Consider the following 13,212-nt stretch of genomic DNA (forward strand, 5'->3'; position numbering starts at 1 on the left):
TTGTAAAAGATTACTAAGATTTACGAAAAATGGTTTAAAATTGACTATAAAGGGCAATAACTCCTAAAGGGGTCAACTGACCATTTTGGTGGTGTAAACTTATTTGTGCATCTTACTTTGCTGAACATTATTGCTGTTTACTGTTTATCTCTATCTATAATATTATTCAAGATAATAACCAAAAACAGACAAATTTCCTTAACATTTCGAATTCAGGGGCAGCAACCCAACAACGGTTTGTTTCGATTCACCTGAAATTTTCAGGGCAGACAGATCTTGACCTGATGAACAATTTTACTATTTCAGATTTGCTCTTGTTGCTTTAGTTTTTGAGTTATAAGCCAAAAACTGCATTTTACTCCTATGTTCTATTTTTAGCCATGGCGGCCATCTTGAATAGTTGACCAAGTCACCGGACACAATTTTCAAACAAGATACCTAAATGATGATTGTGGCCATGTTTGGTCAAATTTGGCTGAGTAGTTTCAGAGGAGAAGATTTTTGTAAAAGATTACTAAGATTTACGAAAAATGGTTAAAAATTGACTATAAAGGGCAATAACTCCTAAAGGGGTCAACTGACTATTTTGGTCGTGTTGACTTATTTGTAAATCTTACTTTGCTGAACATTATTGCTGTTTACTGTTTATCTCTATCTATAATATTATTCAAGATAATAACCAAAAACAGACAAATTTCCTTAAAATTACCAATTTAGGGGCAGCAACTCAACAACGGGGTGTCCAATTCATCTGAAAATGACTGGGCATATAGATCTTGACATGATAAACAATTTAAATCCGTGGCAGATTTGCTCTAAATGCTTGGGTTTTTGAGTTTTAAGCCAAAAACTGCATTTTAACCCTATGATCTATTTTTAGCCATGGCGGCAATCTTGGTTGGTTGACCGAGTCACCGGACACAATTTTTTTAATAACTACCCCAATAAAAATGGAGGCCAAATTTGGTTTAATTTTGCAGAGCAGTTTCAGAGGAGAAGATTTTTGTAAAAGATTATACTAAGATTTACGAAAAATGGTTAAAAATTGACTATAAAGGGCAATAACTCCTTAAGGGGTCAACTGACCATTTTGGTTGTTTCACTTTCTTGTAGATCTTGCTTTGATGAACATTATTGCTGTTTACTGTTTATCTATATCTATAATATTATTCAAGATAATAACCAAAAACAGACAAATTTCCTTAAAATTACCAATTTAGGGCAGCAACCCAACAACCGGTTGTTCGATTCATCTGAAATTTTTAGGGGAAGATAGATCTTGACATGATTAACAATTTTACACCCATGTTATATTTGCTATAAATGCTTTGGTTTTTGAGTTAAAAACTGCATTTTACCCCTATGTTCTATGTTTAGTTAGGCGGCCATCTTGGTTGGTTGACCGGGTCACCGGACACAATTTTTAAACTAGAGACCCCAAATGCTGATTGTGGCCAAGTTTGGTTTAATTTGGCCCAGTAGTTTTAGAGAAGAAGATTTTTGTAAAAGTTTACGACGACGGATGACGACGACGACGGACGACTACGGACGCCGGACGCAAAGTGATGAGAAAAGCTCACTTGGCTCTTTGGGCCAGGTGAACTAAAAAAGAGTTATAAAAGAACGCATGGTAATAGAAGGGTCCACTACGAAACGTTTTTCTCTCATACTTGTTTCGTAGGTGACCGTTTCGTAGTGTTCATATTCAAATGTTTTATTTCCCCCACAATCCCTATATTGCAATAGTAACAAGACTGATTGTATTCAACAAAGCACGTACATGTATAAATCTGAACACTGATATATTTTTCATAATTTTAAAACCAGATATTGAAGGAGATTGGAGATTTGACCAGTTTCGTAGTGGACATTAACAAAAATACGGTATCACTCTGGTCCATTCGGTGTGATTTTTACCAACAATTTAACTGTCGTTATAAAAGCATCACTTCTTTTGTAAGACCCTAATGTTTATATTTCTTGCAAACAAAATCACATTGATTTTTATAAAACTGTTTATTAGCAAATTTTAATGACTTCGTTTCTTAGTGGACATTTTGTCATGGAAACACCTTCTACAACTAAAGATTCTTTGTGAAACGCTGTTTATTAAAATATGTTGGCTCTAAACATACTTTTGAATTATTAAAGGACTTATATTAACTAAAAATAACATTTATTTATTTCTTTTTCTACGATATTTTAGAGTATGAATGTTGAACAGGCGGTCTAGGGATATGCCGTTTTGGCTGTTCTTTGCTTAAAAATGTTTCATCTAATTCAATGTACTGATTGCACAAAAAATTACTTACAAAGATCAAACACATTTTTTTTAAATGGCTAGGACAAGAAATCAATAGCCGAAAAAAGCTCTAAAATAACTTCACTCATACGCGTCAAGAAGGATGCTCGCTTCTGTGTTTGAAAAAAACAAGTATTATAAATGACTATAAATACATAATGATTGATAATATACAACGAACGGCACAAAAAAAAAGAAAATTAAAAGCTCATATCATTGTTTTTGTACTACTTATTCAAGAATAAGCAAACAGTAATAATGTAAACAGTCAACAGGCCCATTGGTTTCTTGGACTACATCGATAAAACTAGAAGATTCCGAATATTTGAAAAAAAATCAAAAACAAGAGAATCGAACATCTTGTATAAAACATGTAAGGAAATATGGTTTTGAAAACATAGAGTGTACCAACTTCCGAAGTAAGGTTGTAAGCTCTCTGGACATTCCCGAAGCTCCTGCGTTGATTGCCGAATTTATAAGCTTCAGTCCTTGCTTGGAAGTTGAGAATGAACCCAACGAACTTATTGTTGCGGGTGGAGGAATTATAAACAATTTGAAACATAAACATAACATGTTGTGTTAGGGTTTGCAGCTCATAGTAACTTTATATATTTAATTGATACGAGCGACACTCTCTTGTTATTCTTCACGAAGATTACTCTAGAAAACCCTTCTAATGCAGTTAAGTTGGAAACTGTGATTTTGATATTTCCGGAGAAAGAACCCAAACTAAGGAATAATTTCTGTAGTGTAATATTTGAATACGAAAAATTATGATTGTTTTATTTTAATTTAAATTGCAATTCCTAATTAGTTTTTATTTCTACTCGCATGTATTTATATGTTAACAATGATTAGTCATGTCACGTAAACTTGGACTTGATTGTGAACTATATTTGGTTGCCTTACCTAATGATAACAAAATACAAGAAAGGCAACCAAAAATTAGCCGATAAAACGCCTTTACCAAAAAGAAAACTAAAGGAGACAAACAGCACCACGGTGGGTATGGTTGTCCTGCGAGAGAACGTACTGTGCTGGTGATTCGGTCCTGACGGGTGCTGGTGGGTCCTGATTCTGTGCTGGTGGGTTTGTTTACATTGTATCAGAACTCTTCTCCTGACCGGCAGTAAAATGCTTGCCGAAGTGGGGCGTCCGTTTGGCTGTGCGGAATGTATCAAGTTCGCAGTCGCGTCCGGTCAGAATGGGGACATTAGATACTCTTTGAGGGGTCCGTCTGTTCCTATCCAATACATCCTCATTTTCCAGTGGCAGTCCAAAATTCCACGACTATTGGCCTCTTTTATGACAAGATCTACCTATAGTATTTATTGTGAACTTGTTCTCGTCCTGAATATGCATGAAATATTTGCCACTGAAAGTTAAGCAACCAACAATTAATCAATCGATAGCTTCTTCATACTACCAATTGAGTTTAAAAAAAGAAATTCTTACATTAAACTTTAAAAGGTCATAACAGTTTAAAACAATACAAATCTACACACACACACACACACAAACTGGCTTAATTTCAAATGGTTATCAACCTGAATCGCTATAAGATCATATATATAAGCTCACCTGTGTTGAGGGGTCGTGTGAGGTTCATGAATTGTCTTGACTCTGATACCTTTAAAATCAGTATTGCTTCTTAGTCTAGAAGCCATAATTTCCTCAGATAAAACAAATAATAATGCAGATAAAGGACACCCATAAATTGTTGTGTTTGTACACCACTGTAACAATGAAGGAGGAAATGAGGAGGGTTGGTTGGGTGGAAGTGGGAGGGGTATGCGGAGCGCTGACAAACATAAAATTGAGAATGGAAATGGAGAATGTGTCAAAGAGACAACAACCCGATCAAATAAAAAACAACAGCAGAAGGTCACCAACAGGTCTTCAATGTAGCGAGAAATTCCCGCACCCGGAGGCGTCCTTCAGCTGGCCCCTAAACAAATATCTGCTGTTGTTTTTTATTTGGTCGGGTTGTTGTCTCTTTGACACATTCCCCATTTCCATTCTCAATTTTATATACTAGTTCAGTGATAATGAACGCCATACTCATTTCCAAATTGTACACAAGAAACTAAAATTAAAATAATACAAGACTAACAAAGGCCAGAGGCTCCTGACTTGGGACAGGCGCAAAAATGCGGCGGGGTTAAACATGTTTGTGAGATCTCAACCCTCCCCCTATACCTCTAACCACTGTAGAAAAATAAACGCATAACAATACGCACATTAAAATTCAGTTCAAGAGAAGTCCGAGTCTGATGTCAGAAGATGTAACCAAAGAAAATAAACAAAATGACAATAATACATAAATAACAACAGACTACTAGCAGTTAACTGACATGCCAGCTCCAGACTTCAATTTAACTGACTGAAAGATTATGATTTCATCATATGAACATCAGGCACAATCCTTCCCTTTAGGGGTTTAGTATCATACCATCATAACATATATGAGAAGAACATAACCCGTGTCATGCCAACAACTGTTTTTAGAATAAATGGCTTTAGTTCCGACGCAAAGACCTTATCAGTGACTCAATATTAACGCCAAAATATGCAATCTTTAATGACTTGACAACAGTATCATAATTATATGCCTATGCGGCATGGGCTTTGATCATTGTTGAGGCATCAATGTAAGGGGCATTTAATATCTTAATAAAACTAATCTTATTTTAGATACTAAATACTGTTCTCTGATATTGGACGAAAGATTTTGCCCTTTTATGTTATTATGTTATACAAGTTACGATAATTTGAAAACACATATTAAACAGCCAAATGGATGCACAAGAGCTAAATAGGAGTGGTAGATCCTATTGACAACAATTATCTGCCCAATTTTATTGATTTTGTAACATTTGTTTCAAATATGACCAACTTCTAATCCAAAATCACCAGCACCGTATCAGGACCGACCAGCACAATGACAGGACCCACCAGCACAGTATCAGGACATGAGTAAATTGAGAAAATGCTGTTTGTTTATAAATTGCAATGTTTTTTTACAAAATAGTTTTGTGGTGTGGATTGCGGTATAGAAAGCGGACTCTATGAGCATTTTTGTTTTATTTTTTCAGTTCGAGATTTTCTGAAAATGAGCATTTTTGTGTTACGCTTACTGAAACAGTTTAGAGGGTCAACTTTTCAATGGTTTACATATGAACCCATAAGAAACAGAATTGAAAAATCTCAACTGTTTTCTTCCATTTTTTATTAGTGAAAACGTCAAAAATCATCATTTTCGTCTTTGTTTACATTTTTTCATTGATCACCAGCACCCGTCATGATCAGGATCGAATCACCAGCACAGTACGTTCTCTCGCAGGACAACCATACCCACCGTGAGCACAGGAGAAGACAAATGAATCAATGGAAGCTTATAAATTACAATTCAGAACCCTCAAACAAAATGTGCATGTACATGATTTATTAATCATTTTCTACATAAAAGAATGCCTGTACCAAATAAGGAATATGCCAGTTGTTATCCATTCGTTTAATGTGTTTGTTCTTTTGATTTTGCCGTTTGATTAAGGACTTTCCTTTTTGTATTTTCCTCGGAGTTCAGTTTTTTATGACCGTACTTTTATAGTTATTTCACAAATTGAAAAATATCCGACGTAATTCGAACTCCCACTATCCCTATTAAGCTTGTCAAGGGTACTGATTGGGTGTATCCCCTTATGCTAGTCTAAGGGACTGATTGGGTGTATCCCCTTATGCTAGTCTAAGGGACTGATTGGGTGTATCCCCTTATGCTAGTCTAAGGGACTGATTAGGTGTATGTCCTTATGCTAGTCTAAGGGACTGATTAGGTGTATCCCCTTATTCTAGTCTAAGGGACTGATTAGGTGTATATCCCTTGTGCTAGTCTAAGGGACTGATTAGGTGTATGCCCTTATGCTAGTCTAAGGGACTGATTAGGTGTATATCCCTTGTGCTAGTCTAAGGGACTGATTAGGTGTATGCCCTTATGCTAGTCTAAGGGACTGATTAGGTGTATCCCCTTATTCTAGTCTAAGGGACTGATTAGGTGTATCCCCTTATGCTAGTCTAAGGGACTGATTAGGTGTATCCCCTTATGCTAGTCTAAGGGACTGATTAGGTGTATCCCCTTATGCTAGTCTAAGGGACTTATTAGGTGTATCCCCTTATTCTAGTCTAAGGGACTGATTGGGTGTATCCCCTTATGCTAGTCTAAGGGACTGATTGGGTGTATCCCCTTATGCTAGTCTAAGGGACTGATTGGGTGTATCCCCTTATGCTAGTCTAAGGGACTGATTAGGTGTATCCCCTTATGCTAGTCTAAGGGACTGATTAGGTGTATCCCCTTATTCTAGTCTAAGGGACTGATTGGGTGTATCCCCTTATGCTAGTCTAAGGGACTGATTGGGTGTATCCCCTTATGCTAGTCTAAGGGACTGATTGGGTGTATCCCCTTATGCTAGTCTAAGGGACTGATTGGGTGTATCCCCTTATGCTAGTCTAAGGGACTGATTAGGTGTATCCCCTTATTCTAGTCTAAGGGACTGATTAGGTGTATCCCCTTATGCTAGTCTAAGGGACTGATTAGGTGTATCCCCTTATGCTAGTCTAAGGGACTGATTGGGTGTATCCCCTTATGCTAGTCTAAGGGACTGATTGGGTGTATTCCCTTCTGCTAGTCTAAGGGACTGATTGGGTGTTTCCCCTTATGCTAGTCTAAGGGACTGATTAGGTGTATCCCCTTATGCTAGTCTAAGGGACTGATTGGGTGTATCCCCTTATGCTAGTCTAAGGGACTGATTGGGTGTATCCCCTTTTGCTAGTCTAAGGGACTGATTGGGTGTTTCCCCTTATGCTAGTCTAAGGGACTGATTGGGTGTATTCCCTTCTGCTAGTCTAAGGGACTGATTAGGTGTATTCCCTTCTGCTAGTCTAAGGGACTGATTGGGTGTATTTCCCTTGGTTAGTCTGAGGGACTTTTACAATGTGTACAATTTCATTGTCGAAGATAATCAACGGGGCATGCGTTGACAATCTATTTTTTTCCAAACAGACTGTGGGCTATTAGTAAAATTATTTTCTTGATTTGCCAAAAAAATACATTTTCAATTAAATGCAATGAACTGATAAATATTATTCCTCTGAATTTATTTTCTCTGTACCGATGTAATGCATTGGCTTTATGAGAATAAAGATATAAGAACGACGTTTCACTACATGTATAACCTTCATATTAACTTACTGGAAAAGGTTACCAATCCAAAAATATAATTAAGATCTTTGAATATTGTTTTATTGGTATTGATATTGATTTTGCTATCAGTAAATTAAAAGCAAACTAAAGGTGCATGATTTTTATTTTCATTTGTTGTTAGTGGCTTTGGACTAGCTGTTAGTACTCTCAGATATGTACCTAGTGTCCTTTATAAACACAAAGTGGACGTGTCGAGGTACTTGCATATCCATACATTATTATTGCAAGTACCTGCACACGTCCACTTTGTGTCGTATTTCTATTTGTATCCATCTGATGAGTTAAGACTTTTTCGACTGATTTTGATAGTTCGTTGTTATGTTGTACTGTTCCACCACTGTCCTAAGTTATGAGAGGGTTGGGATCCCGCTAACATATTTAACCTCGCCACATTCTGTATGTATGTGACTTCCCCAAGACAGGAGCATGCTTTTTAGTGGTTGTCGTTTGTTGATGTGCTATATATTTGTTTTTTTCGTTCATTTTTGTAATTAGGCCGTTAGTTTTCTCGTTTGATTTTTTTTTACATTTTTCATTTGCAGTTTAAAGCTAACTGTGCGGTATGGGATTTGTTCATTGTTGAAGGCCGTTCGGTGATAAAGCTGTTTATTTCCGCGTCATTTGCTCTTTTGTGGAGAATTGTCTCATTGGCAATCATACTACATCTCCTTTTTTATATGTAAGTTAAATCTTCGTTTAAAATATTAATTAAGGAAAACTATTCAAGTTATACAGATATAAACCTTAAACAACATACTACTGTATGTATACATTTGAGTCTCAGTGTATTATGCTATATGATATAAAAAAAAAAAACTGACGAAAAAGGTTATTTATTCAAATAATAAATGCATAAAATACATTTAGCAAAAACAATATTTTTGACATAAAAAAAATATTATGAAATTAGAATACATAATTAATATGAAATCATATTACATAATCAATATGAAATTATAATACATATTTCATATGAAATTATAATACATAAATAATATGAAATTATAATACATATTTAATATGAAATTATGATACATAATTAATATGACATAGAACATAATTAATACGAAATTATTACCAATGTTATTTCAACTGATCGGGCGGAGCTAGGTTTAATTTGCATATGGACAGTCTATTTGAAGATGTGTGTGATAAGGATGAATGCCGTTATAATTATTACTGATTTCTAATCACCTATCATTGTCTTCAAAGGAATTTACAAAAGAATTACTGGACACTTCATTGATGAGTTTATCCTAATACACCTATCTATAGATGGACTGGTTTATTATGAGCAAACCGGTTAAACTCCGCCCAGTCAAGTGAAATAAATCGAGTATTAATACATCAACTAAAATCTTATCTAATGAATGAATGACAAAGAATAGCCAAAGTAATGAGAAAAATCAATGAAGCAGTTTTTACTTTATTTGTTTTACAGGTTGTTTCAAAATAACAAGTTTTTTTAAAAAGATTTTAAGGAATAATTAGCATAAAAATTGCAGAACTTAAAGAGCAGTTCGTGTGCTTGGTTTTTTTTTTATTAATCTCTCTAGGTTTTTCATACATTTTATATTGACTCATTTATTTTTCTTTTAACAACAATGAAGAAGTAATACGTATTGTATTAAATTTTCTCAAAAACGGCTTTTTAAACTATATTTTAACCTATGATAAAACAAAAAAAAGTAACGTAAAGAATAATCAGACAATATTTTTATTCGCAATACATGGACAAAACTAGACGCTTCCGAATATCTAAAAAAAGTGAGAAAAAAAAGAGAAGAAAAAATCCTAAAGTTATCATTCCATTTGACTACTAACACTTGAAGTATAAAATATCAGCCAAACAGCGTTGCAGAATTCAAGATTTTCGCTTGCAAACTTTCTTGACAGCAGTTTGGATGATGTCGAAAAGAACTTCGACGAGTTCACAAATACACAGCAGAGATACTCCGAGACACAACCCAAGAGATCCTCCTACATCAGACAACAGTCTTGTAAACTGAAATATACAAAAACAAAATGCAATTTGAAGTTGAAATCTGTATAGAAAATGCCTATGGTACCAACAACGTGTTTTATTCTAGATATTGTAAACAAAATGTCTTATTATATGTGTCGTTGATTTTTTGTCCTGTCTATCTCTTCGTCAACTTACCATTTCATCCGTACGACACTGACGGTTGACATGTATTTGTTTTCCTTCCTTTCTTTATTATTACCATTCTTTCACCTTTTTTTCTGAAACAATCCTAAGAGACTACTGGACCAATTTTGATGGAACTAAGGTATGAAGAGAAGCAACATCTGTAGAGAACATGACAGCTTTTGACTTTTTTTAATATTTGCCGTAACCAGGGAAACAACAAAAATTTCAAATGCTCAAAACTAAATGACATTAAATTTAAATATTGACTTTCAAGTAAAGATGTGATTTTTTACAATAGAATTTCCAAAATATATACCTTGAAAACATAGAAAATCTGTGTGTCGTTGAAGAATTATGTTGACCCCTAGATTTATTTTTGTGATTGATTTGTGTCATAGGGTTTCATTCACATAGACATATATAGTACACGTATATAGATGTACGACACATACTTCTACATCTTTATACCATATCTTCTCTTCTATTGCTTTCATACTTATAAATTGAAAAAAATATCAATTATTTTGGTATCATCAAAGATTTATTTTTCTATTCAAATTGATATATAAATTCTGTAAAAATATATATAAAAGAGGGGCAAAAGATACCAGAGGGACAATCAGACTCAAAGATCGAAAATAAACTGACAAAGCCATGGCTTACAAGGAAAAAGACGAACAGACAAATTATAGTACACAAGACACAACGTGCTATTTTTTATATATATAAACAAGAAACAATTCTTAACCACATCAACAAACGACAACCAATAATCAACAAACTCCGACCAAGAACAGACGCAAACAAACACAGCAAGCATAAACGCTGTAACAGCAGTACAACTTCACAACACAGAGAGACACATTATAAAATATCAATTGAAAAGGCTCAACTCGATAAAAGAAAGATACATCAACAAAAACAAGCAAACACACACCGAACAATTAAATACGACCCTTGACTCAATATAAATACTATATGTAAAACAATATCAAAAAGACAATCACAACCCAGAACAAAACGGTGCCAAAGAAAACAACGCATCAATGTTACTCTTAGCCTTAATACGTTTTGTTGTTAGGAACGATTCTTACATAAAATACCTGTCGTTCAAAGCACGAGAACAGACGCACTTGTAACTACTTACAGTATACACAGGTTCTTCTGTTATAATTTCGTGATTAAGATCTCCAAAGTAGATGAGTAGCTTCAGAAAATTGTGCCTGGAAATATACAAATAATACAAAGTTCTATACCATTGTTAACTTTTATCAAATTTACAACAGTGCGTCATCCATCGACGGAAATAATTGAACTTGTGTTCATTTCCTCTTATATAAATTGTATGCATTTTGGAAAGAAAGAAATGATTTAATATTCAATAAATCTTGAATTATTTCGTTATGTCGTATATATATCGTAAATGTATGATGTAAACATCAGAAGCCTGAATTTCAAGCTCGTTAATTCTCACAAGTATTTAATACAAGAAACATGCATTTTACTAATGTTTTTATATTAGAAGTATTTATCCTGTGTAAAAAATACAAATGCATTTTAACATATTAAAAAAAAAAAAGACAGTAAGTAACAAAAGAAAGGAAGGAATCATACTCAAGTTCTTCGGTTGACATGGTTATATTAGTTGATGAGCAGTTTCCATACGGTGAACAAACATCTGCCATCAGTTCTTCCTGTAAAACGTATAGTCCAGTCAAACTAAGATTTAACCTTAAACTAATTGCAACAGAAAATGTTTTAGTTCTAATCCATGGCATTGTGCCCTTTATATACACAGAAAAAAGTACCATAAAATCGAACTTGAGGAAAACTCAAAATCAGCATTTTAAATTTCGAATGGAAATTAACATTAAAGGGGAGATAACTCTTGCAGGAATGAGTCTTATTTGGACAGTGTTTGTTTTTTTTTTCTTGAAATTTATGTAAGGTATGATTCTTTGATTGGATTATAAGTTAATATTTGACTAAATCATTTAATCTTCTGCTCATGAAATGAACAAAACCGAAGTGTTATGGGTAGTTTTATTTTTTTCATGCATTTTTCCTAAAAGAAATTGCAAATTTGAAATTTGGTATTGTTTATATCTGTATAATATATTTTTTCAGCAACTTACTAATCCAAAGAAAATTTACAACACAAAAAGAAGAATACATCCTGTATTATTTTTATTAAATTTGAGATTCTTAACCTTGACATGTTGAAAAATTCAATAAACAGTCAACTAATAAATTACGAAATCTATATTATAGCTTGATAAAAGATATGAAAACACCTTTATAGTTGTTTGTTATACTATAAAGACCGCTAACAAAATCAAGAATCAATCCATTCTGATGATTAGAAGCGGTAAAATTATAATTTTGTATCAATTTTTATTGATATTTCTGTCTTTTTTGCAAGAGTTATCTCCCTTTTCAATGCAAATCTCCATAGGAAATTAAATGGTGATTTTTTAAATCTTCCTCAAATTAGATTTTATGAAACTTTTTTCTGTGTATATTTGGGGTGTAATGCTAAAGATTAAAACTTAAAAATCTTCTGTTACAATTACTTTCGGGTTAGGGTAAAATTTATGCTTGATTGACTGGACTAGTAGAACTGTTATGGTTCATGTCAGTTGTCGTAGTGGATGTGCATTGAAAATTGTTCAACTTGACGTTGAGCTAGTAACAGTATACTAAATTCATTTACTTTATTAGGACTATGTACATGTATATATGCTTAGATAGTCAACATATTCAACATGCCACTTCTTAAAATTTCATTTCGAATAATAAATATGACTATGATATGCGGTTGGCGTTGCTCAGTTTAAGATTTCTAATGATCTCTAATGTGTTTTATAGATTTACGTCTGGCTTGTTAATCTTTCTGTTTGTATCGTTTTTCCCATTAATTTGTTACTTGCTAGCTGCAAATTGTTGAATATTAACATGATTAAAAGCACTAAAGACATGTTTTGAAAAAAGATGTTAAACTGAGTGTACACGTTTAATTTAATTTGTAAGCACACAGACACATGGTTCCTGCTTAAATGTACAAAATGTACAAAACATGTAGGTAAATATCGTTGGTTTTCCCGTTTGAATGGTTTTACACCAGTAATTTTGGGGTCCTTTATAGTTTGTTGTTCGGTGTGAGTCAAGGCTCCGTGTTGAAGACCTAAAATTGTTAGTAGCAATAAACAAAAAAACTATGTTAATTGGACATGCTTTGATACTATATATGCCCTTGAATTTTTACTAGATAACATTTTTGTTCGCTTTGGGGACTCCGTATATCGTCAGATTATCGGAATTCCAATGGGGACGAACTGTGCACCACTTATTGCGGACCTCTTTTTGTATTGTTATGAATTACAATTTATGACAAAAATAAGCAAAGACCCATCAAAACAACATCTGATAAACAAATTTAATAATACTTTTAGATATTTGGATGATATTTTGACTCTCAATAATGACGACTTCAGTATGTAT

At 33.7% G+C, this 13,212-nt stretch overlaps 1 protein-coding gene across 1 annotated transcript; it reads right to left on the minus strand.

Moving 5' to 3' along the window:
* Positions 1 to 8,666: 8,666 nt before the first annotated feature.
* Positions 8,667 to 11,389, minus strand: LOC134723531 (acid-sensing ion channel 5-like). The gene is made up of 3 exons (XM_063587120.1): positions 11,326 to 11,389; positions 10,859 to 10,934; positions 8,667 to 9,564 (listed from the first exon to the last, which is right to left on the minus strand). Exons 1-3 carry the CDS (start codon positions 11,343 to 11,345, stop codon positions 9,424 to 9,426), a joined length of 237 nt encoding a protein of 78 aa, XP_063443190.1. The 5' UTR covers positions 11,346 to 11,389; the 3' UTR covers positions 8,667 to 9,423.
* Between the last annotated feature and the right edge of the window lie 1,823 nt (positions 11,390 to 13,212).

This window comes from Mytilus trossulus, chromosome 6, assembly GCF_036588685.1.
Source record: "Mytilus trossulus isolate FHL-02 chromosome 6, PNRI_Mtr1.1.1.hap1, whole genome shotgun sequence".
NCBI lineage: Eukaryota > Metazoa > Mollusca > Bivalvia > Mytilida > Mytilidae > Mytilus > Mytilus trossulus.